This window comes from Esox lucius, chromosome 10 (assembly GCF_011004845.1).
Source record: "Esox lucius isolate fEsoLuc1 chromosome 10, fEsoLuc1.pri, whole genome shotgun sequence".
Taxonomy (NCBI): domain Eukaryota; kingdom Metazoa; phylum Chordata; class Actinopteri; order Esociformes; family Esocidae; genus Esox; species Esox lucius.
This window is the reverse complement of record NC_047578.1, coordinates 2569474-2596983: the sequence shown is the minus strand read 5'-3', so window position 1 is coordinate 2596983 and position 27510 is coordinate 2569474. Positions and strand designations below refer to the sequence as shown.

Below are 27510 nucleotides of genomic sequence, written 5' to 3'. Positions count from 1 at the left end.
ATTAAAGTAAGATACTATAAAGATAGTAAAAGAAGAAAGGTAGACCACATACACACTGATAATTAATCTGTACTAATTTAATGATTTAATGATCTAGTCAAAACTGAATGTATGCATAATCTTTGTTGTTCTGGTCTTTGATGTAGAAGACCCGCACCGCATCGTAGTCATTATGTTCCCATAATAGAAATTAAACATCACAGAACTCCAGTGTCTTGTGCTTGAGTCTTCATACTCAAAGCGTTTGATGTGACTGCAGTGATAAAGCCTCGCAACAGCCTGGTTCGCCAAACCGGTCCGCGCGTGAAAGGCTAGTTTGATAGTTTGAAGGCTAGTCTCTGAGGTGGAACGGTGATAAGTGTTACAGGGCTGACTAGAACCTGTCAGACTCCGTCCTCGTTAAGATGTGTGTTAGGGAACCGGGTTCTGGGACCGCAGCCTCGCTTTGTTCCCTGTTATTATTAGTCTCCTATGAGAGAGAGAACCAGAACATTCACTCACACACACAGACACACGCACGCACACACACACACACACACACACACACACATACACACACAAGCAAGTGAACACAGTAGGATGTGCAGTGTTCCAGCTTTAAGCTGTGACTCATCCTCTGAGTAAGTCTCCATGTCCCCTAAGGATGACCTCCCTTTCCGCTGTCACCCTGCGGTCCACACTAGTACAGTGACCAGTGTTACTGAAGGACTGTGGAGGACAGCTTACTTTTTTAAATGTAGTTTTTTTAGGCTTAGATAAAGGTTAGGGTTTTGGTTTTGGTTTAGGGTTAAGATTAATTCAGATTTAGGGTTATAGTTAGGTTTGGGCTGAGGGAGAGGTAGTGGGGAGGTAGAGAGGGAGGTAGTGGGGCGGTAGAGAGGGAGGTAGAGGGGGAGGTGGAGGGGGAGGTAAAGAGGAGGTAAAGAGGGAGGTAGAGGGGGAGGTGGAGGGGGAGGTAGAGGGGAGGTAAAGAGGGAGGTAGAGGGGGTGCCTGAGGGGGAGGTAGAGGGGAGGTAAAGAGGGAGGTAGAGAGGAGGTAAAGAGGGAGGTAGAGGGGGAGGTGGAGGAATAGTGGGAGGTAGAGGGGGAGGTGGAGGGGAGGAATAGTGGGAGGTAGAGGGGGAGGTGGAGGGGGATAAAATTAGAACTAATAGCAGTGATTCTCTGAGACGCTTTTTTAATTTGATACCATTTATTTAGCAGACACCATTTAACAATAGGCTCTCTGAGATCTTGGATGGATTTAACGCACACACACACACACACACACACTTACATACATACACGCGCCCACACACACACTAATAATGTAACAAATGTAGATTGAAAATGTAATTGAATGTGTGATAGATGGAGACAGAGAGAGGGAATGCCGAGAGGAGTGTGTGGAAAGTAGAAAAGAGGCCACATGAAACGGCTGAGACAGACAGACCGACAGATAGACAGGCAGACAGATAGACAGACAGACAGTCAGACAGGTAATCTTGTGTGTAGTGCAGCAGCTTCTAACAACACTGCAGGAAAAGAGATTTTGGAACAATGACTCACGGCTTGTGGTTTCATGTGGCAGATGAGTTATTGATACCAAACTTCTGATAACACAGAGACAAAACGGGGAAGGGATATATAAAGACATGGAGGAAGATAACGAGAGTTAGCGAGCGAGAAGAGGAGTGGGGAGAGAGTGGGAAGAAGAAGAGCAGGGGCTAAAAGTTAATATCCTGAAATAACTTCAGAAATCCCTTGATAGGATTTACAATCTCGGCAACACTGATTAATCAATCAATCAATCAATCAAATGTATTTATAAAGCCCTTTTTACAACAGCAGTTGTCACAAAGTGCTTTTACAGAGACACCCGGCCTTAAACCCCAAGGAGCAAACAACACTAGTGTTGAATTTCAGTGGCTAGGAAAAACTCCCTAAGAAGGCCGAATTTTAGGAAGAAACCTAGAGAGGACCCAGGCTCAGAGGGATGAACAGTCCTCTTCTGGCTGTGCCAGGTGAACATATTAAGAGTCCAATTGGAATAATTAATACACTTATTTGGGCTAAATCCAGAGTCTATTTAAATTTAGACTAGGTCAGAAGAATGACCAGATGGACAAGGACAGGGACAGCAATGGCCCCCAAACCAGGTACTCCACAGGTGTGGACCAGGATTTCATGTCCTCCTAAAGTTTAAAACTGGAAGAGACTGGGAAAATTCAGAAAGTGCATTCCTCATGTCAACAACGATTTATAGTGGAGAAAGAGAACTTAGTGGGGAAGGAGAACTGACCCAATCCCCCAGCACAATAGTATAGCAGTGTAAGACCTTGGAACTGAGGTGGATGAAGGAACTGATAAATGGTGAAGATAACTAAAATACACTAAATAAACAGACACACACATTGTTGTGTTGTGGTTATGGTCCTTAACTAGGCATGTAGCTTTGATACAAGAAGAAACAATTTAGTTTGATTTAACATTTGATGCACTAATATTTAATATTTATTTGTCCAGGTTTGGCAGTATGAATCACAGTCTTCCACAAGGATGTTTGGCCTTTTTGCAGGTCAACTGTTTAGCTAGTAATGTATGTCTCACATTCGACTGGTTTAGACATTTTTAGGGAGCTTCTCCCGCTTTAAGAGACCAAATGCCTTTGGGCCAAAGATGGCTGTACTAATCAATACATTATCCCTGCCACCTCTCTAAATCCAAACATTACCACCGAAACTGTTTTTTTCTTCTGCTAAAACACATATTTCAACAGTGCATTTGACGAAAGCCAATTATATTGTGTGTCAGAACTAATAAAGCCTGATGTGGTGCATAGTTTTCTCTATCAGTTGACTGCTGAAGGAGCCCTGCAGTCAGATGTCAGAGGTCAGATGTCAGGACTTAGCTGCATCTCATTGGTCAACAGGCGAAGGTGCACCATTCACAGAGTTGAGGACCTGGTTCAAGTTACAAAAAACGAGTTTAAATGACCGGTAGCTCGATAACCGTCACAGTTGATCACTGCAAGAGAGGACAGGGTGTTCGCCTCAAAAGATGAAGGGAGGGATATAAACAATTACAAAATTACAATTACAAAAGTGTGTACTGTTGTACTGTAGTGATGCACGATATATCTGGTTTGGTTTGAGGTCTGGCGGTCGGTGCATTTGTGTCTGAAACATTTGAATCTGGGGCCTATATATATATAGATAGATAGATGAAACATCTGAAGATAATTCCTGAGTTCTGCCTGCAGTATTTAAAGACCAGTAATATGAATATAGGGTCCCTGCTTACTCCCAAATGACTCCCTGTTCTCTAAATAGTCCACTTATATTGACCAGGGCACATAGGGGTCTATTCAAAAGGAGTGTGCTTCATAGGGAATAAGAAGTCTATAGTATTTGGGACACCAGCCAAAGTGAGAACTAGGACATGTCTGTGTGATTCCCCCTTAAATATGAACTGCTGTCGTCCCTGTGCTGTGTTATATTCACTGGCGGAACGAGGAAGAGGAAAAGGTACTTGTTTTGTCAAATGAAACCTCAAATCTCCTCTGAAACGCAACCCCACGGCTGTTGTGACAGTTGTCAGTTCCTCTGCGTTTACTTGTTCCCTTGTATTTGATCATTAAAACATGTGCTGTGAATAACTTCCCTATTGACCTCAACACGCCGGCAGGTATCACAGACTGCCATATCATTTATAACACTCACATCAGTGACCAGTGTAGGTTTTCCCACATGAGCTCAGCCTTTGTTTTACAGAAACACAACACTTTGACTGAACAAGTTGTGTGTGTTCGTAACCAGTGACCCATCATATCTATACAACAAAACCAAAATCAGGATATTCTTTGTACTGTGGAAAGTCTCCTTTCATCTCGTCTCCCCTCCCCTTCTCTCCCTTCTTCTCTTCACCTCCTCCCCTTCACCTCCTCCCCTTCCCTCCTCTCCTTGCCTGGCCTCACCTCATGCTATGGATCATACTATGTGTTGCTGCCTCCTGAGGTGTAATTCGCTGCATGTGGGAGGCTTTCAGCTGATCTGGCAACCTTATTATAAAGGAGTAGTAGAGAGGCCTCACAACCTGGCAACCTGTGCTGAGAGAAGGAAAGCACTTAAGGGTCCCAGCAAAGATTTAACCGCCTGGAAATGACTGTGTGTCACTAAGCAGCAAGAGTCATGGTAATGTGTCAACAGTGTGTGTGTGTGTGTGTTGTTTGGGTTGCTTGCTTTTAAGTGAACCTTAATCATAGTTACATTACATTTGTCGCTTTTCTCCACCTTGAGTAAACACTATACCTGTCTCTCTGTCTCTACATCTCAGTCTCTCTCTCTCTCTCTCTGTCTCCCTCTGTCTCTCCTTCCCTATTTTTCTTTATCTTCCTTTTGGCAGAGCTGCAGTGAAGGTAAGGAAGCACATGAGTGCAGATCCTGCTGAAGGAGGACCATACATTCACATACATGCGCACAAACACACACACTCACGCAGACACACACACATCTCTCTCTTTAAAAACCTAGGCTGACATCTCTCTCGCGCTACATATATAAATAAATATATATATATATATATATATATATATATATATATATATATATAAATTCACGCTGAGGCATGGAATCTAAAAGACCCCTGAAGGTGTTCTGTGGTATCTGGCACCAATACATTAGCAGCAGATCCTTCAAGTCCTGTGAGTTGCGAGGTCAATCAATCAATCAATCAAATTTATTTATAAAGCCCTTTTTACAACAGCAGTTGTCACAAAGTGCTTTTACAAAAACAAAAACGCCTGGCCTTAAACCCCAAGGAGCAAACAACAGTAGTGTTGAATTTCAGTGGCTAGGAAAAACTCCCTAAGAAGGCCGAAATTTAGGAAGAAACCTAGAGAGGACCCAGGCTCAGAGGTGGATCGGTCTTGTTGTTCCAGGACATCCCACAGATGCTCAATCGGATTAAGATCTGGGGAATTTGGAGGATGGGGCAGCACCTTGAACTCTTCATCATGTTCCTCAAACCATTCCTGAACAACGTATGCAGTGTGGTAGGGAGCATTATCCTGCTGGAAGAGGCCACTGCCATCAGGGAATACCGTTCCTGTGAAGGGGTGAACACTCCCCCCACCGACGCGTCGTCTTCCCACAGTGCATCCTGGTGCCGTCACTTCCCCAGGTAAACGGCGCACACGTACACGGCCGTCCACGTGATGCAGTTGAAAACAAGACTCTTTCTTCCACTGCTCCGAGGTCCAGTTCTGACGTGTCCATTGCAGTCACTTCTGATGGTGGACACGGGTCATCATGGGCCCTCTGACTGGTCTGCGGCTACGCTGCCCCATTACACAGCAAGGTGACACAATCATCCCGTAACCATCATTAACATTTGCTGTGACTTGTGCCACAATAGACCTGTAGGTTCGGACCAGACGGGGCAGCCTTTGTTGCGCCTCGCGCGTCAATGAACATTGGGCGCCCAACTCCCGGTTGCCGGTTGGTGGTTTTTCCCTCCTCGGACCACTGTTGGTTGGTATTCACCACGGCTGACCGGGAGCACCCCACAAGCCTTGCCGTTTCAGTGATTCTCTGACCCAGTCGTCTGGCCATAACAATTGGGCCCTTGCCAAAGTGGCTCAGGTCTTTACTCCTGCCCATTTCTCCTGCATCCAAAATGTAGACTACGAGAACTAGTTGTTCGCTTACCATTTAATCTACCCAGACCTTGACATGTGCCCTTGTTAGATGACCAACATTATTTGCTTGACCTGTTAGTCGTCAGAATGTTTTGGCTCATTAGTGTATATAATAATTTCACAACAGCGAACACACAGTTCTTGAATGTGTCTTCAAATCTAATAAGCACAGTTCTCTAAACTCACACCATATTGAACAAAGCACAGACTTATCAAACAAAATGTTATGTTATACTCAAAACCATACTATCTATCATAGAAATTAATAAATGTCACACAAACATAATCATAAAATACAATGAAACTATTGAATACCCATTACCAACTTCTGAGAGGAGTTTAAACCACTATTCTCAAAAGGTTGTAAGGCATCAATAACCTTAGTGTTTCAAAATTCCCACTACAATTGTTTTACTTTTTATGATATTATAGACTGTAAATTATATCTAGAGTGACTGTGCTCTACTGATATTGCAGTCAAATGTCCTATACTAATACTGTAGTTTACTGTCCTCTGTTGATACTGTAGTTTACTGTCCTCTGCTGATACTGTAGTTGACTGTCCTCTACTTTGATGTACAAACCTATGAAAGTCTGACTATTCCAGACTGTTCTTTGACAAACAATATAAACATGCTCCTATGAACTTCACATTTGTGCTCAGTGGTGCTTCTGCACTGAAATACCCAGAGTCAGTGAAGGAGGAGGAGAAGGAGTAAAAGTGAAATGCCCAGAGACAGTGAAGGAGGAGGAGAAGGAGTAAAAGTGAAATGCCCAGAGACAGTGAAGGAGGAGGAGAAGGAGTAAAAGTGAAATACCCAGAGTCAGTGAAGGAGGAGGAGAAGGAGTAAAAATGAAATGCCCAGAGACAGTGAAGGAGGAGGAGAAGGAGTAAAAGTGAAATACCCAGAGTCAGTGAAGGAGGAGGAGAAGGAGTAAAAGTGAAATGCCCAGAGACAGTGAAGGAGGAGGAGAAGGAGTAAAAGTGAAATACCCAGAGACAGTGAAGGAGGAGGAGAAGGAGTAAAAGTGAAATGCCCAGAGACAGTGAAGGAGGAGGAGAAGGAGTAAAAGTGAAATGCCCAGAGACAGTGAAGGAGGAGGAGAAGGAGTAAAAGTGAAATGCCCAGAGACAGTGAAGGAGGAGGAGAAGGAGTAAAAGTGAAATGCCCAGAGTCAGTGAAGGAGGAGGAGAAAGAGTAAGAGTGCTGCTGCCATTTGTGTGATGACCCATTTTCAGAGCGTCTCCCAAACACAAGTGTCACCAGAGTTACACCAGCAGACGGCAGGAGGACATGTCTCTCTGTTCCCTGAAGACGTGTCACCAGAGTTACACCAGCAGACGGCAGGAGGACATGTCTCTCTGTTCCCTGAAGACATGTCACCAGAGTTACACCAGCAGACGGCAGGAGGACATGTCTCTCTGTTCCCTGAAGACATGTCACCAGAGTTACACCAGCAGACGGCAGGAGGACATGTCTCTCTGTACCCTGAAGACATGTCACCAGAGTTACACCAGCAGACGGCAGGAGGACATGTCTCTCTGTACCCTGAAGACATGTCACCAGAGTTACACCAGCAGACGGCAGGAGGACATGTCTCTCTGTTCCCTGAAGACATGTCACCAGAGTTACTCCAGCAGAGAGCAGGAGGACATGTCTCTCTGTACCCTGAAGAGGTGTCACCCAACCTCAGTAATGAGGCTGCACTTATGTTTACATCTTTACTTCTTTACTTTATCGTAGTGTTTCGTTTTCCTCCTGGAACTGGTAGTCACAAGTGGTAGTGTATTTGAAGTTTTCTGACTTTGTGTTGGAAAATGGATTTTGTGTGTATATGTTCAGTTGGATCAGCTTCTGGAAATGGCATTAACTTGTGTTCAAACAGAAGCATTTGCCTGAAGAGTGTTTACACACAGAGGACTTAAAATAGTTCCATTGCCACCACCTCTGATATCTGTTGTCTTTTGTAAACTTTGCTTATTAGGATTCATGTTTATAATTTGTTTTGATGCTCTTTCCAGCACTGAACTTTGCCAATAAATAATTAATTGATCAGAATGCACACACTACTAAACCGTGTGGTTGTATCTCCTTGGTCTCTTAAATTGTGTGCACTAACTGTAAGACGCTTGGGATCACAGCGTTTGCTAAATGACTAAAATGTAGAAGGTAAAACACACACACACACACACACACTGCAAACTAACTTTTAACTGCAGATATCAAGCCACCTAATGTGTAAAAAGGCCTAGTCTCAGAATAACAATCACCTCAGCTCATCTATACCTAACTGCAGCTTGGTTACTGTTGCTATGCATGGTAGAATCCCGTCACAGCTGCAGCAGCCAATGAGGAAGTGGGAGGAGCCACGGCAGGATTCTAAAAACAGCAGCATTCTACTGTATATGACAGCACACAATGAGACAGACTCCATCAAGACCCTGCAAATGTCAAACCCAACCTAATGATGCAGCATCCAGACACATACCCGCATGGACCCGCCCCAGCCCCCCCCCCCCCCCCACACACACACATACACACAACACACAACACAAACACACCACACACACCATAAACACACACACAAGTTTGTTTGGCTATCCTCATGGGGACCAGAAAATATAGATTGCATGCTCCCTTGCCCTAATCTTAATCCTAAACCTAACCCTTACCCCTAACCTTAACCTAACCCTACTCTAACCCTAACCCTAACCTTAACTTCAATAAAGTAACATTTATGCCTAAACTTTATCTTGATGTAATGCCTAACCTAAACCCTAAACTTAACCAACAACACCAGGACCTTAAAGAAACCTCAATTCTAAGTCTAAAATGAATTGTAAGTTTGACCCTAAACCTAAACCCTGAGCCGGAAATTGACTTTTGCTTCATGGGGACTGGCAAACGGTCCCAATGAGTCAAATGTTTCTGGTTTTAATATAATCATTGGGACATTTGTTCCCCGTGAGTATAGTTAGACCTAAAACACACCACACACACACACACACACACACACACCACACACACATAATTTTTTGTGTCTCTGCCAATATGGCAAGTGATGCAGTTTTAGAATTGCTTTCGTTCATGTATATTCACGTTACATTCATGTTTATTCATGTTATATTAATTCCAGTTCTGGAATATTCTTGTGTTTGGGAAGGTTGTGAAAGGGTTTTGTGTGTGTCTGTGTGTGTGTGTGTGTATGCAAATCTGGTTTCTATTATATCTCTTTTCTGCTTTGCTTGCAATTTTTGCTAAACAGCATCTCCACACATCAAGTGTCTCTGCTCCTCCCCTCTCCCTCGCTTTCCCTCTCTTTTACTCTGTCTCTCTAAGGGGAGGGGCGGTTCAAAAAGGGAGGTGCTAAGGGGTGGTTCTGAAGGGTGGAGCTAAGGGGAAGTTCTAAATGATGGAGCTAAGGGGAGGTTCTAAAGGAAGGGGCTAAAGAGAAAGGCTCCTCATCTCTCATCTCTCCATCTACCTCCTGTCATCCCTCTATATCTTCCCTTCTGTTAAATCTCTCCTCCCTCTTCCTCCTGTGATGTCATATGCTAATCAAACCAATGGAGAGGTGGCTGTGTTACTGTGTCTGTTGACAGGTTTAAACTTTATATTCTCTGAAAGTATTTACTCTCTACTGGGTCAAGCCTATAGGGTATAAACTAGCAATATCATTAATGTGTGAGTGTCTTTGTTTGTGTATATCAGGGACTCTAGTTTTACTCATCCAGCCTGTTTATCCACCAACAGATCCTGGGTGAGTTAATTGCTGTGCAGTTAGCTTTAAAACATTGCTTTCACAGCATGGGACTCTGTGGAATGTGATGGATTATTTTGGCTGCAGAAAGACCAAAATACATTCAGCATGCGACTCTGTTTTACACTGAGCGGGAAATAGCACTGCGACTGAGCCTTTCATCTTTTATAAGGCCAAGCGTGTTTTGTCACAACTCAAGCTGAGAAGTAATAACTAACCCAGCTATGACTCAGTCTTTTCTATTCACTCTTCATTTAGTCTGAGTGGCTCCTGACAACCCATATTGACGTGGCAGTAGTAAGTACACTATTTCCCTTTGCAATAATCAGGTCAGGCTCTAATTTTTATGTACATTGCATTTATCCTTTCTGTAACCCGAGAAATCAACTCTGGCCAAGAAAGCAAGAGAGGGATGAAGACAGGGATGAAGAGAGGGATGAAGACAGGGATGAAGAGAGGGATGAAGACAGGGATGAAGAGAGGGATGAAGACATGGATGAAGAGAGGGATGAAGACAGGGATGAAGACAGGGATGAAGAGAGGGATGAAGAGAGGGATGGAGAGAGGGATGAAGAGAGGGATGAGGAGAGGGATGAGAAGAGGGATGAGGAGAGGCATGAGGAAAGGGATGGTCCTAAGGTAAGAGGATACGAGGGGCAGAGAGGTGGATAGTGACAGACGGAGAGATGCAGACAGATGTATTTTTGAAATGTGAGAAGGACCATACAAAAAATGAATGGAAATAACAAGAAAGAGCGCTAGGGAGAGATACAAAGGATGAAGGAGAGGAAGAGAGAGAGGGATAGAGGGAGAGAGAGGGATAGAGGGTTAGAGAGAGGGATAGAGGGAGATAGAGGGTTAGAGAGAGGGATAGAGGGAGAGAGAGAAGGATGAGGGAGAGAGAGGGATAGAGGAGAGAGAGAGGGATAGAGGAGAGAGCTGCCGAGAACGTCTGTAGGGGACGTTGGTGCAATGCAGATGGCATTGCCATGGAAACGGATGAAGGCAACGCTCAGACTAGACGGGGTTGAGGGGAGGTGGGGGTGGAGTTTAGGAAACAAGTGTTGCAGGGAGGTTCAACCCTATTAAAAGCCTGGGCCCCTCCCCTTATCTATAACACATCCTAAACTGATTAACTGGGCTTGACTTTAGGCAGACTATAACACATCCTAAACAGATTCACTGGGCTTGACTTTAGGTAGACTATAACACATCCTAAACAGATTAACTGGGCTTGACTTTAGGTAGACTATAACACATCCTAAACAGATTAACTGGGCTTGACTTTAGGTAGACTATAACACATCCTAAACAGATTAACTGGGCTTGACTTTCGGTAGTGTATAACACATCCTAAACTGATTAACTGGGCTTGACTTTAGGTAGACTATAACACATCCTAAACAGATTAACTGGGCTTGACTTTAGGTAGTGTATAACACATCCTAAACAGATTAACTGGGCTTGACTTTAGGTAGACTATAACACATCCTAAACAGATTAACTGGGCTTGACTTCAGGTAGACTATAACACATCCTAAACAGATTAACTGGGCTTGACTTTCGGTAGTGTATAACACATCCTAAACTGATTAACTGGGCTTGACTTTAGGTAGACTATAACACATCCTAAACAGATTAACTGGGCTTGACTTTAGGTAGACTATAACACATCCTAAACAGATTAACTGGGCTTGACTTTAGGTAGACTATAACACATCCTAAACAGATTAACTGGGCTTGACTTTCGGTAGTGTATAACACATCCTAAACTGATTAACTGGGCTTGACTTTAGGTAGTGTATAACACATCCTAAACAGATTAACTGGGCTTGACTTTAGGTAGTGTATAACACATCCTAAACAGATTAACTGGGCTTGACTTTAGGTAGACTATAACACATCCTAAACAGATTAACTGGGCTTGACTTTAGGTAGACTATAACACATCCTAAACAGATTAACTGGGCTTGACTTTAGGTAGACTATAACACATCCTAAACAGATTAACTGGGCTTGACTTTCGGTAGTGTATAACACATCCTAAACTGATTAACTGGGCTTGACTTTAGGTAGTGTATAACACATCCTAAACAGATTAACTGGGCTTGACTTTAGGTAGACTATAACACATCCTAAACAGATTAACTGGGCTTGACTTTAGGTAGACTATAACACATCCTAAACAGATTAACTGGGCTTGACTTTAGGTAGTGTATAACACATCCTAAACTGATTAACTGGGCTTGACTTTAGGTAGACTATAACACATCCTAAACTGATTAACTGATATTTCTTGGCGGATTGGTTTGTTGAGTCAGATTGACTGATTTGAATTTCTGATATATTGATAGTCTGATGGTTGATTGATTGATAGTGTGATTGATTGATAGAATTATTGATTGATCGTATAATTGATATCTATATTTACCATGTAATTTAACTGAGAACATATTTTTATGTTCAGCAACAACCTGGTTATAGAGGAGAGGAGATGAATGAGTCGATTAGAAATTTGGGATGATGAGGGTCAGATGAGTGTCAGATGAGGGTCAGATGAGTGTCAAATGAGGGCCAGATTAATGCCAAATTAATGCCAATTGAGGCCCAGATTAGTGCCTAATGAGGCCTGGATAAGGGCCAGATAAGTGCCAGATAAGGGCCAGATAAGTGCCAGATAAGGGCCAGATAAGTGCCAGATGAGGGCCAGATAAGTGCCAGATAAGGGCCAGATAAGTGCCAGATAAGGGCCAGATAAGTGCCAGATGAGGGCCAGATAAGTGCCAGATAAGGGCCAGATAAGTGCCAGATGAGGGCTAGATTAGTGCTAGATGTGGGCCAGATGAGGGGCAGATTGATTGATTAAATAACAGATTGATTGATTGCCTGATTTAATTAATTTGAAGTCTGATTGATTGATATATTGTAAATAAATGATTGATTTATAGACTTAGATTGATTTATACAGTTTTGATTTATTGATTGATATTCTCATTGAATGATTTATAATCTGATTACACAATACATTTGGTAGATTTATTGAATGACTGAATCACTGACTGATAAATTGGTTAATTGACATAGTCTGTTTGAGTGAATAATTCACAGACATTCAGATACATTAATTGACCAGCTGATTCGTTAATTGATTGTCTCATTGCAAGACATTACAGTGAACAAGGGTGGCTTCGCTTCGCCTTGTCTCTTGCAGGCCAGGGTTGTCATGGCAGCAGGGACATAGACTTGCCCCCCCACCCGCCCGAGATATTTCTGACTATAGCTTTATTAATAGATACAGAGAGGACGGGGGGACGGGGGGCTCTCTGTTCATCCACTTCAGCTCCTGGTCTCTTTGCTCTTTATTTTCTCTACCTCCTTCTCTAACTCTACCTCCCTCTCTCTCTTCCACTTATCTCTCTTTTCCACCCCCCCCTCTCACCCTGTCATGCTTTCCCTCGCTCCCTCCTTCATCTTCATCCATTCTCTCTCTCTTTCTGTCTTCATCCATTCTCCGTCTGCTCTTTTCATTCTTCCTCTTCTCTCATCTCACTTAGTGTTGTTGTTAACTTTGCTCTTTTCATCTGAGTTTTCTTTATTTTTCGGTCCTTCAGCCCCCCGACCATCTGGAAGTTGTTAGGGGCTGATAACTGCCATCCCCATGGTGATAATGATGACGGCCTGGGTGTTGCCATGCTGGTTGTCATGGTGATGATGATGATCTTAGAACAGATTTATTAATGGTACAACACTGATAGGACTCAATGTTCTGCCCCTAGACCTCCCTTAATAACCCTAGACCTCCCTTAATTCCCCCTTGACCTCCCTAAATACTGGGAGGTTTGACCACTCTTACTACCCCTAGTCCTCCCCTAATATGCCTAGAACTTTGTTATTACCCCCTAGACCTCCCATTATACCCCCTAGACCTCCCATTATACCCCCTAGACCTCCCATTATACCCCCTAGACCTCCCATTATACCCCCTAGACCTGCCATTATACCCCCTGGACCTCCCAATATACCCCTTAGACCTCCCATTATACCCCCTAGACCTGCCATTATACCCCTAGACCTCCCATTATACCCCTAGACCTGCCATTATACCCCTAGACCTCCCATTATACCCCCTAGGCCTCCATTAATAACCCCTAGACCTCCCTTAATACCCCTAGACCTGGCTTAATACCCCTAGACCTATCTTAAACTTTGTTAATATGTGCATAGGAGACAGACTCTGAGGGGTGACCAGTCCTCTTCTGTCTGTGTTGGGTGGAGATTATAGAAGTACATGACCTTTGAAGATTGCTATGTCTTTCTATCTATCTGTTTATCTGTGTTTGTGTGTGCTCTTGCCTGTATGTGTTAATACTGACTGCGTTTATGTGTGTGTGTGTGTGTAATGTTTTCTTAATGAGCTCTTTTCACCGCTGGCTGTTCTAGTGTATCAGTGAGTGAGTATCAGTTTATTAGGATCCTCTTCACTTCCTGTGAAGTCTTCCTTTGGTCTACAGACAACACAAACATAACCAAACACTCATGAACTGATAGACCAGAACAGTCAAACACTGATGAACTGATAGACCAGAACAGTCAAACACTAATGAACTGATAGACCAGAACAGTTGGTAACCCAATTTAACAAATTACTAAAATAATTACTAAAATACACACAAATGCAATTTCCTTATGTGGAAAAATGTAAATACACCCTTACATTTATCATCACAAAAAACGACTAAAATGAGAATCAACTGCACCAACACTGGTGCAAATGATTCAATAAAAATAATTAGAAAGTAACTTGTTATCCAGGCTCAAATCAAGGGATATACATGGCTCTCTTGCCACAATCAATGTTGTAGTACAGTATTGTTCAGAGACATACTGTAGGTTTCAGAGCGTTCTTGACCTCTAACATCTACCTTTTGACCTCTTGTCTACAGAGGAACGAGCGAAGAAGCTGCGCAGCACAATCAGACGGAGCACGGAGACGGGCATTGCGGTGGAAATGAGAAACCGTGTTACGCGACAGGGCAGCAAGGAGTCCACTGACGGCAGCACCAACTCCAACAGCTCCGAGGGAACGTGAGACACGTTCCCAGTCAAAATAACCAGAAACCATAAAGCAATTATATACTGCACAGTGATACACCATACTACATTATACTGATTTTAACTACACACTATTACATTAGACTACACTATATTAAATATTATTTTGATACAATACATAGTACTACATTATACTAATTACTGTTCAATTATGCAACACTACTTTATGCTACATTTTACTATATTATAACATACTATATATAACATACTAATAGTACATTATACTATCCCCCCATTTCTCTTTCTGTCTGTGACCCCCGTTCTTCATTTCCCTCTTTTGTTGCCCCCCCCCCCCCCACACTTTCTATGTCTAGTTTTATCTTTCCTCCTACTCGTATGGGTCCGGAGAGCCAGTTCAGTGACTTCCTGGATGGATTAGGCCCCGCCCAGATTGTAGGCCGGCAGACGCTGGCCACACCCTCCATGGGTGAGTCTACCAGTGGGAATCAACCATTCAACGTCAGTTCTGACAAGAAACTCTCTGTCTCCTCCTGGTGGTGAACACGGATACTGCAGCTTGACACTGCACATTCTCCCTGCTGAAATAACAAAGGGGCAGATATTACGAAAGAAACAATAAACTTTCTCTAAGTGCGTAAGCTGAATGGACCTGAAGTGAGTGTGCCCTGGCTAAAGTGAGCGGTACGCATCTTTGTTTGGGTTGCTAATGCGTTTCTGAACGTTCTCAAATGGTCTTTACACAAGAAACTAAATCAAGGGGAGTAAAGCTGTTGTTACTCTGGGACAGTAGAAGACAACGAGCTGGTAGTAGAGGACCAAAATGACCCAAAACATCACAAAATGTTCTAATAATACATGCACACGTTGTTCTGATTGGGAAGCATGAAATCCAAAGGTGGGTTAAGACTTCCTCCTTAGCAGTTCCAGAATACTTCTTGGCCAAAAGTATTTTCTAGTTAGTTTATCATGTACCCCTCTAGAAGTTCTATGTGTGTATGTAATACCTCAATAACATGGGTATAAAGTGTGTTTTTGGTTTGTGTGTACACTTTCTTATTGTGTGTGTGATATACACTGAACTAAATTTTAGAGTGGCCTTTTATTGTGGCCAGCCTAAGGCACACCTGTGCAAATACTCTGATCAGCATCTTGATATGCCACACCCGTGAGGTGGATGGATTATTATCGGCAAAGGAGAAGTGCTGACTAACACAGATTTAGACAGATTTGTGAACAATATTTGAGAGAAATAGGCCTTTTGTGTACATAGAGAAAGTCTTAGATCTTTGAGTTCAGCTCATGATAAATGGAGGCAAAAATAAAAGTGTTGCGTGTATACTTGTGTTCAGTGTAACTGACCAATGCGTTTCGTCCTCCAGGTGATGTCCACGTGGGCATGGTAGACAGAGCTGGACACCTAGAGGTGGAGGTGAACCAGGCCAGAGGACTGATCCCTAAACCAGGGTCAAAGAACATCCCAGGTACAAAAAACACCTGCTTTTTATCATTTGCTCCATCACACGGTTGCACCAAAATCTTTAAGTACAAAAACAAATGAGGAAACAGAAGCCATAAAGCAACACATTTTGTCTAGGAATCTCGACTGACACTGAGTCAATGGAGTTGAAATAAATGACTCTTGTTTGTTTCTATTCCAATGTCTGATTCAAGCGACATACGTGAAGGTGTACCTGTTGGAGAACGGGGCATGTCTGGCTAAGAAGAAAACCAGAGTGGTGAAGAAGACTCTAGATCCTACGTACCAACAGCCCCTGCTGTTTGAAGACAGTCCTCAGGGAAAGGTTCTACAGGTGAATATCCACACTACTGACACACTGCCAGGAGAAAAGGCTTCCTAAAAGGTTCTGTAGCGGTTCCCATTTAGAACCTCTAGAAGTGATGCCAACATTTGGGGGGTTAGCCCTCTCCTCCCTCCCCCCCTCCCTCCCCTCCCTCCCCTCTGCTCCCTCCCCTCTCCTCCTTCCCCCCCTCCCTCTTCTCCCTCCCCTCTCCACCCTCATCCCTCTCTCTTCTCTCTCTCTCTCACTCACTCACCCCACCTCTCTCCTCCCCCTCCCCATCTCACCCCTCGACTCTCTCCCTCCTGTCTTTCTCTCTAACCCTCCTCTCCCCTGCCCCTCCTCTCTGTTCCCAGGTGATTGTTTGGGGCGACTATGGGCGGTTGGATCACAAGTGCTTCATGGGCATGGCTCAGATCATGCTGGATGACTTGGACCTCGGCGCCACCGTGAGTGGGTGGTACAAACTGTTCCCCACCTCATCCCTAGCGGACCCCAGCATTGGACCGCTCACGCGGCGACTTTCCCAGTCCTCATTGGATAGTTGTGCCACCAGCCCCTCCTGTACCTAGACAGATGGATAACTACACACCCACATAAACGCAGTCAGTATGAACACATACAGGCAAGAGAACACACACGTGCACACCCACACACACACACACACACACACACACCCTGATCAGCAGATCTATGCCCATGACTAAGTTAGATAACGTGATTTCCCAGAACATGAAGTCCCTGTAGCATCACTTGCTGTTTCTCCCCGTATCCCAGTTCATCTCTTCACACCAGGGGGTTTGCAGAGCGGACTCCACGCTCCACTTCCACCATCTCGACAGATCCCAGACTTCACTGATCCCAGGGCCATGTCACCCCGAAGCCAGTTTTTAAACTCTCTATGCCAAACTGAGAAAGTGAAAAAAAACTTTATTTTTTAAAACCAAAGCAATTCTTATTGTTACTATTAGTAATGCTAGTTATACGATATTGAATTATGGATATGTAGCAGAGTCTATGACTTAGATGCAATGCAAAAAAGTAAGATATTCTAAACACACACAGACAGGTTGGGGTTGAGGGTCAAAGGGCACGTTAACACTATATGTTTACACAATCACTATGAAGTGAGGTAGCAGTGCAAATCTGATCATTTTCACAAAGTAGAGTTTATAAATATATATAAATTGATATATAGATAGGCAGTGTAGATATTTTGTGTTTATGTGTGTAATGGCTGCATCCTGCACGTTTGCTTGCAAACCCTTTTAAAACATTTTAAAGTGCTATTTTTAGCTTGCCTTTAAGACGCTGACAGGTCTCATACAGTAGATGTTTGGCTATTTCTTTTGCTCTTGAGTCGCCGTCTAGAGAACCTGAATTACGATGCACAGCACTGAGTCTAGGAAGATGGAGGGGCGCCACTATGGCGACAAGAGCTCATCATTTCCTTGGAGAACAATCTAGTACCAACCAACCAGCATCCATTGTGAACAAGCTGCATTGTGGGACACAGGAGGCCCTATTAACCAGAACACCATCATAGGTGTCCCAGGTCCCGTAAAACAAAGAGTTTTCAACACAAAGGCTTCTTTGAAATGTAGTTTTGGTTACAGTTGGAGGTCACTGTTGACTCGGTTAGTGAGAACCTCACTGAACTTCATATCCCAGAGTTCTACTGTCTGCTTCTGCCCCAATGTTCCTGTTGTACACTACCAGCATCTGGTTTGAGCTTTCTGAATTTCTCTGACCTCCTATTTAATGTTTTTGTTTTTACTCTTCACTTCAGGAAGAAGGAAGTAGATCTTTGTGATTAAGATCTTGCGTCTGTGTGAACTTATCCCTTTAACCTTTTAAGTTATGTGGTAAAGGTCACTGCTATCGCTGAGCAACTCCAACATAGAAGGATGAAAACGCTGGTTCCTCCATGATCTTCAATGACCAACAGCCTTTGATTGGTTTCTGTACAAACTAAAAGTCCAAACTAAATAATCTTAATTTGACTGGATGCCATTTTCCCAGATATTTTGGAGATTACTCTTGGTCACCAATACTGCATCATCATAAGATCTGGGTGTACTTTACAAAACTGCTGGAATGTTTACAGAGCAGATGAATGCCACTGCTGCACTGCAAAGACCAAACCTCCGTAACTGGAAATATGTATATTCATGTGTTGAATACTGTTAGCTTTTCATGGTATGTTTGATTACTGAATTTCCATTCAGAGTCAAATGATTTCAAAGGATTTGTCACATGATTTCTTGGAGCCAGTGTGTACTCAACAAATACAGAACAAATTTGGTTGAACACCATCAATTGGTTAATTTAGGCAGACTCTGTACCTTTTGTAGCTTTGTGGTTAGGAGGAATTTTATTGAGCTCCGCTTGTAGCTCCAGATTTCAGTACTTTTAAGATGCTGCTTTTCGATAAAGATTGTTCATATTGTAAATTATCTCAATTATTTTGGCATGGACCAGGCAAAGAGGTCAGTGGAACAACAGTGTTGTCATTGGTGCACAGTCTGATCTAACAAAGTAGATAACGTTAAGAGGTTCTCCTTATTCTTCCTACTTTAGTTATTTTTTCAACTTTTGATTATATCCAATTTGGGTTGTAGGTCCTGCCTCATAGCAGCAGCTCCCAGTGGACCTAGGACAGTTGATGTTGAGACATGTCCTACGAAGCACATCCAATGCATTATGGGTTCGTATTACAATGTGTAATCAGTCAGGAAGTGGCCCACACGCCGTGGCGGAAATGCATTATGCCATCTCCAACCGTGAGTTGGCCCCCCGAGTGCCCACGCCAACCACAAGGAGGAACCAGGGCAGGAGGCAAGCCAGCCATATTCCAACACCAACTCCCCCAAATCTGCTGGCCAGTTGCGGTGCCCTCCTCCGGACCTCTGGTCTAGTCAGGGAGCCGAAACATTTTGCAGCATTTAAATTGCTTTGAGTTCCATTTACCTTTTTACTGTATCTATGGAAACACACGAGACATTCCGCCACACTTTACGGTGGGCGCTAGAGTGGGATCTGGATTTCTCGTGTGTGTAATCAAATCACTTATCCTTTTTCTGCAGCACTTTTTCCATAACATTTTAATTTTACATTAACGTTTTTATTTTTCCATGAGAAACAAAAACATTCACTGTTTATTCAGGTTTTAACACAATTTGTTGTCTGTTTATTGAATGCCAGCATGAACATATATTCCATGTTTAGTCACACAAACGGAGAGGACCCTGGAGGATCATGTGTTTTAGGCATGAGTGGAATCAGTTAAATATCAACTTGTACAACTTTTCTTCTCTGAAGCTGATTGCCAAAACATACAGGGACCAATATGCTTGTCAAGTCTAATGCCAAACCTTTCACCGACCAAGATGCTTGCTCACTAAAATCTATGGAAACCAGGTTTTCGAAACCTTGATACTGACATTTCAACAAAAGCTCCGATGTTTTATGTGGGCTGCGGAACAAAGTCTTGCAGTCAAATCTTTACAGTCTTTCTAAGAGTTTGTCTACTGTATATTTCTCTGTACTGTATGACTACTTACACAAAATAGATTTTTATTTAAATTATTAATGTTTAAAATAGTTTCATTATTTTTCTGATAATTGCTGTCAGTGGTAGTGTTGATGGTGGTGTGTTTCTGACGACGTTTAGACTAGATTTCTCGCTCCTTAACTCCTGGTGACCTGCAGAAGTTCCAAACATTCCACTGTTGACACTTTATATGGATGATTTCCCTAGATCACATCGCTGATGCCGCTTGAACTTTCAAGGTGCACTAAGATGTCTCAGTCAGACAACTTGTTTGGGACGATTTACAACTGTGACCCAAAAACTAAGGTGCCCCTCCTAACCCCCTTTGTGTTGACTGTTGTTGGGGGGTAACCTGTGGGTAGAAAGTGGTGGTTTACAGTATGTTTCTTTAATGTTTGGAGCCCTTTCTCTCTGATTTTGTACAGTCATGTTTATGAAGTAGTTATAAATGTACTTTATCTATTTCAGTGGAAATCTGTAATGAAGGGTTTTATTGAATAGGACGTGTAACTGACTGCTGGAAGAAAAAAGCTGTTGGAAAGAGGAAAGGAAAGGAAAGAAAAACATATTTATTCAATCATGATAAAAATTCTATAACTGTATAAATAAGAACAAAAACAACCATATTCACAGCTAGATGGTTACTTATTTAGAACTTTTTACACATTTTTGTTTTTGTATTTTGTGATTTAACTTTTTCGGAATTTGTATGAGCTTATTTGTCTCATCATTATATATTGAGTGTACTCAATGTTTAACAACAGAACTTGAGGATCTGATCATCTGAATTGAGGATGAGAAAATGCCAGAACAAGTATAGACCTTTTCCAAACATTCTTAGCTACCAGAAGAGGACAGGGCAATGGTGATGTATTGCCTTTTTAGAAAGTGAAGTAGTGGTGTCATATTGTCTTTCAAATGATATGTATAGTTTAGACAGTGATGTCTAGTCTATGATGTTTAAACTGTAAAGTCAAAGGGCAGAAAGCTTGGTCAAAGGTCAAATATCATAACATTAGGCCACCTGCACATTATATTTATATATCATTCATAAATGCTAAGTTGCAGACATGTACTGTTATGGTTGTGCTTTAGTCACATATTTATTATAAACAGGACTGTAAAGTATTCTTAAATTTACATTCCAAAACTGTAAAGTAGGACTGTATTGTCCCTCAACAGGACTGTAAAGTACCTCAGAAGGACTGTAAAGTAACACTGTAGAGTAACCCAATAGGACTGTGAAGTACTTCAACAGGACTGTAAAGTGAGACTATATAGTAACTTAACATGACTGTAAAGTAACTCTACAGAACTGTGAAGTTATCTATACTTGTAGTCCTAAAAGACTATAATGTAACTCAACTACTCTGTAAAGTAACTCTACAGGACCCTAAAGTAATTCCCCATGACTCTAACTCTATAGCAGTGTAAAGATAAGTGTCATTATATGACATGTTATTTTATGAATCAGGTAGATAGATGAGCGGAGTTGGGTGACGTCATGATGACATCATTATCAGAAGGATGACCTTAGCAAAGAATGAAATCGGGCTGAAGAAGTCCCTGGACGCTGATCCTAGATCAGCTTAGCATTTACCCCACCCATGGTTAAGGTGGGGATCGGTGGAGCGAAACTGATCTTAGATCTGTAGATAGGAGAAACTTCCTCCTGGAGTTGGATTGATGGGTGAAGGTGAAGTTGGTGCCTTCAGGCAAGCAAAAATGTGTTGATGTATTGCCAGCGCAGGGTTGGATGAAAGCGACTTAATGAGAAGATGCTGACAGTGTGTGGGGGAGACGCGAAAGAAAGACAATCAGGAAGTGAGAAAGTGAATGAATATAAAGACAGTTTGCTAATATTCTTTTGCATGACTAGCTTAAAACGGAATCCTGGGGAACCTGAACAGAGATCTAGAATATGAGCAATATGTCTTTGGATGCTTTGGACATGTTAAGGAGTCAGGTATGTTTTCCTTTGTTGATATGAACACAGCTTTAAGATTATATAGTTCAGCAGAGTTAAGAATGTACCCTAAACACAGCCATTGTCTCCTGTCACCCGCAGTTTGAATTAGAGAATTTTTTTATAGAGATCATTTAATTGTTTTTATTGTTTTTCTCAGAATGTAACCTTGCTAACACGTTTGTCCTTCTGAAGAACAATAGAAAACCTTGTTTTCTCAATGTTTTGGAAGTTTTTCTTAATTCAATTGTTTTATGTAACCCACAACAAATGTATGTTCTTTTGGTAGTTATACTGAAATGTTATTTTATTTTTGTAACGGGAGGAGAGGAGTCATTTTAGAGGAGTGAGTTGTGGAGTTACAACTGTGAGGTGATGATGGGAAATCTACCTTTAGATTCTCGTTATAAATGAGGGCTTGTCCAGTTCAAAATATGCCTTATTTTCTTTAGATGTTGCTCCACTGTTGTAGCACAGGTATACTGTGGAAAGTTTGAACAAAAAAGGTTTTTAAAAAACATGTTAAGAAAAAAAGTATTTTAAAATATTGTGCTGAAGTAACTCTATATATGTATAGTTTTATGAATGTATTTCTTAATCATTACACACTATTCAAGTGTAACCTTTTGTTGTATGTTTGGTACTGTTTTATCGCAGTTTTCTCCCCAGGTGGATGTACCTGTTTTGGTTCAGGTTTGTCTCTGTCTTGCTCCATGGTATGTCCTTGCCATTGGTTATTTGTTTCAAAGCTTCCATGGTTAATTTTAAACTAGGCATGAGTAAAACACATAATGTGTTACAACTGATTTATTTCGATTATGAGTCAAGATGTTAAGTGATCTGAATTATCTGAGTTGTTTTGTTTCTAAGGTTTTACAAACTGTTCTTTAATACACTTTTGTACTGCAGCATGGATCCTTGATTTTCTGTATTTACTTTTGGTGATTTGATGATGATGATGATGATGATTTAATCAATTTGCATATATACTAATGTGTTATGGGCAATCTGCGAATTGCAAGAAATATGAATATTGCTGTATTTAGGGATGGACAGTAATTTCAACAGTTGTATCCAGGGATGGGCAATAATATGGAAATTACATCAATAGCAGTTTTTTTAAACTTGATATCAATATTATATTGTAATTTTAAATCTTGTAGCTATACAAATACATATTTTTTTCTACCTCTTTTTATTTACTGTGACATTGTGATTTCAGTTCCTTTTGATCCACCGTAATGGTTCTCAGATTGCTCAAAAAGAAGCAAACAGATGCTAGATAGCTAGCCTGAAACAGATGCTAGATCGCTAGCCTGAAACAGGAGAAAATAACTAGTGGTACCTCTTGTCCTAATATGTAGCTACATTTCTGTGTTATAACACAGATGAAACTAGGAGCTGACAGCCCACCCCATGAATGAATGTGAAGCCCCAGGTTGACACTTCAACTGCACATCACAACCCTGGAAAATGGGAATGTAAAATGTCCTAAAAACGATTGTTGCATGTTATTTAAACCAGACCGTGTTCACAAGAATGAACTAAGTCTTATCCACTTATTGTAAACAATATGGGCTGGTTTTGTGGAAACTCAGTCAAGTCAATAGAAAACTCGATTGAGCTTGATTTTTTTTGGTCGTAGACTAGGCTTAATCTGTGTACATGAAATTGGCCCTACATGTACAGTACAACTATTTTCTGCTAGTCGCGACACTAGCAAGCTGCTTAGCTGGCTACTGGTTACAGGCTAGCTAACATCTAGCTAAGTGTGGTCAGGTAATAGAGCCAAACTAGAGCCAAAATGTGTTAAATTATGTTCAAACCAGACAAAGTCAATCAAATCAATCAATCAATCAAAATTTATTTATAAAGCCCTTTTTACAACAGCAGTTGTCACAAAGTGCTTTACAGAGACACCCGGCCTTAAACCCCAAGGAGCAAACAACAGTAGTGTTGAATTTCAGTGGCAAAGTGTAAACAAGCATTAACTAAAGAATAGATGTAACAATAAATGTATGGTACAGCCATTATTATCTCTCTTACACTGAGCTAGCTGTCTAGCTAGTTAAATATTTTGTGGCCTGTCAGCATAGTGGCCTGTTAATGTTAGCTAGCAGGCGAGGCTAGTTGACTCATGGAAAAACCAATTGACTCATGGAGAAACTAATTAATGAATGGATGATTATTTTTATTTTATATAGTTTGTGGCCGAAAAAGTACTATCTTGGCATTTTTGGCAACCTATTATTATTATTCAAGTTAAAGTGAGATGTTCTCATTGGTGATCTAACCCGGTTTGCAGTGCTAGCTAGTTGCCAAATGCGGCAGTACTGAAACATTTTGGTGCTCTTTTGGGAAATATTATTCATGAGAGTGTATGAAGTGGGTAAAAAACATTTAAAAAAATATCACAACAAGCCTCCATCATGTATATCTATTAGTGCCCTCAACTTGTTTCTAACATATGTAGCATGAATTTAGCTCTCCATCCTTCCGGTCTAGAGGTCTTATAATGACGTATTTTTCTCGTAATCTTTGACCTGTAGGATCTTAATTCCCCTCAGACAAAAAAAAACGCAGAGCTTGAAGGCCAACCCTCGGATCATCATGACACCATCATTAATGTAAAATGTTAATGTAGGAGGTCCCATATAATGCAGAAACTACAGACGGTATATAGAAGGGTCCAAGGGTAGTCCGGTATTTTGTGAGTTATTTAAACCCTAATAACACCTATTTCAGGAGGATTCTTTCGAATTGACCAACTGTATTCATATCTTAAATCATTGACAATAAAGTACAGTTCTAAATGAAACCCAAAAACCAAAAATCGAAACGAGTAAAGTTGTGTGCCAGTCCACTGTCATCCAGATGTTCCTCAATATTAAGTCACCTTTCACGTTGTTAGTCACAGCACATGTTCCTAAGTAGCCATTCTGTCCGTCAACTCCTGTCTCAAACCCACAAGGCCATTTTGTGGACAACGGTAGCGTCCCCTTTTAACGACAACCTTCCTACAACCCCCCCTAAACCAAGTAGCAACTCCCCACCACCACCCGCTCAGACATGCAGCGTCAACGTCACAGAGATGTTACAGAAACATCCCTGCAACGTTGCTGGGATGGTTTCCGATGTTTTGGAGATCATCTAAAACGCCGTAGAGACACACGTCATGCAGGGCTCGAAGCAGCTGCGTTGGTCAACTGTGTAGGTCACTCCTGTGGTCTGATTGATGGCGCTCCCGGACAATGGTTTAAGCCAAAAGGCTCACAGATGGATCACCTGATTGGGGCAATATTGGGGTCTGATCTAAGGCTGGTATTTGTACATGACAGAATGTCTTTACTTCCTGGTCTGGCCCATGGTCTTTACTCCATGAGATGTTTCAATTGAGTTTGAAAGAGTAAAGTGTTGCAGGCCATCTGATTGGTAGATGGCAAAGACAAGGAGCTGTAATTTTATACCCGTGCTTTGTAAATGTTTTCTATGTGCAGTATTTGATAATGTAAAACTGGTATTTTTGTGGTTTGTACGCTGCAGAATTGATTACTTAAGGTGCACGTAGTTTTGTACTAAAATTTTACCAAACCAGAAGAAAAAAATGACAAAGTTTTCTGATTCAGAAGCCTGTATTTGCATGCCCTTTGACATCTGGACGCAAAGTCAATAAAGTTTTATTTGAATCATTGTTTTGAGTATTTTTTTTCCTTTCTTTTTTAATTCAGTGGCCTCTTTCTAGAATACATCAATGATGAAGATAAATATAAATAAGATTAATAATTTCAACAAAACATTTTTAATAGTGGATTTTTCCCAGACACAGACAATAATTTCCTATCATATATAATTCACAACTTATATACACACTGATGTTTATCAGAGAATTAACAAAAATGGCAGCGCAAATGTAACGTAACTAGTAGACAAACTATCAATGTAGATAATAAAACAAAATACACAGATAAATAAAGTGAATCAACGAAATACAGAGTAACATTCTTATTGACATTAACATTCATTTTGTTGGCTGATATACAGTATCAGCAAGAAAAAGAAAATACAAGCAACAAAAGAAAACCCATCTCAAACATACCCAGTGGTTGTTCTCAGATTTGTATAGCATATACTGTACTAAACCACGCCTGAGAAGATGTTTCATTGCTTTTCTGATGTTTCATTGTTTTGCAAGATTTTTTACATCTGAAGCAGCTATTTACTGGCAGTGTTTTTCTAATGACCTGTTTACACCTGTGCCATCATTTGGCCTTTGTCTCTGATAACATTGAGATCTTGATAACTTTCTGAGGATTTTGTTGACTAGGTTTGATGATTTACAAATCAGTCCTTATCACAAATTGGTTGTGATCTAATTGTGATCAGAATCTTGGTATAGATGGAAAAAATCCTGTCGGGATCAGAACAATATCCGGATGAAGGATGGAATCAGGAGTAAACAGGGCATTTCACAAGGCTGCCAAGGTCTATAGCCCAATTAAAACCTTGTGCTAAATTGTATTCTGTCTTTTTCTAATTCAGAAAAATGGATGCATGAGGGAACTCATGTATAAACCAGGCCTCTCTGTGTCCATCTACTGCCCTGTATGTTTTCACTTGTTTCCCTGTAACTAACCTGATTTAGCTATAAACAAGCAATTAATTCAAACTAAATGTGCTACATTTGGGTTGATGCACCCTGAGCTGCATTTTGAACAAGCAAGTTCTTTTAAATATAGTATCCTCCATTTAGCCCTGAAAACCAGGCGCTGAAACTCCACTGAGACGTTTGCTTTATACATTAAGTTAGGATTGGAGCTAAAACATACAGGATGGCAGCTCTCCAGGCACAGTTTTGGGAAGCCTAGAGCACCGGCCCAAGCTAATCTCTTAGTTCAGTCAGACAGTCACAGACCGGTTAAAGACTTACATTCATTGACAACAAAGACAAAGACATTCATTGATAATCAAAAACATTCCTTGGACAACATAGGGACAGCATAACTAAGGTACAATCCAATACATTTATTTAGATCCATCTAGCTATAGGTGATCAGAAAATAATAACAACAAGATAAAACAGAGTATTTTCTTCTTCTTTTGTTACAATGAGGACAGAATGTTTTCATAGAGATTCAGTGACTAATAAGTATTTTAAGTTTTCAGTTTATATTTTCAGTTGAGTTTACCTGGGAGTGATTTTTTTTTAAACCCTTTAATTGCTCAATGTTCGATTTCTGTATTTATATTTTAATATTATAATTTTTCTCCTTATCAAGGAATCAACTATTTAATGAATGGATTCAACTGACCCCTTGATCCTCAGGAAAAACAAACATTCAAAATGCACTGAGACATGAATTATACACACGTGTTCAGAAACACAATCACTGTGTGATACACACACGTGTTCGGAAAGACATTCATAGATTGACATTCATGTCATGCAGTCCTGATGCATCATGTTTAATTCAGAGCGGTACGGTTCTCCGACACACATACAATTGTCTGCGATACACGTTTGTTTGTTGAGCAGAATCCTCCTGGTTAAATAATAAATCGCAATATAGGGAATATAGTGTTATTTGTACCAGACAGTCTGTCCTCAGAATGACACGGACACAGTCAGATTGGCTTGTGGGTCCTAAGTTAGTTCATTTTTGTATAACATCTTTGACAAACA

At 41.3% G+C, this 27510-nt stretch overlaps 1 protein-coding gene across 2 annotated transcripts in view; it reads left to right on the top strand.

Annotated features, from left to right (window-relative positions):
• The window catches only part of rims3 (regulating synaptic membrane exocytosis 3), a 43203-nt gene extending 19539 nt beyond the window's left edge, over nt 1-23664 (top strand). For both annotated transcript variants that reach the window (XM_020050475.2, XM_010873153.4), the window contains 5 exons: nt 14383-14524; nt 14866-14978; nt 15892-15993; nt 16184-16323; nt 16668-23664. In XM_020050475.2, coding sequence (XP_019906034.2) covers nt 14383-14524; nt 14866-14978; nt 15892-15993; nt 16184-16323; nt 16668-16883 — 713 coding nt within the window. In that variant the 3' untranslated portion in view covers nt 16884-23664. The remainder of the gene's footprint in view (nt 1-14382; nt 14525-14865; nt 14979-15891; nt 15994-16183; nt 16324-16667) is intronic.
• Nucleotides 23665-27510: the final 3846 nt, after the last annotated feature.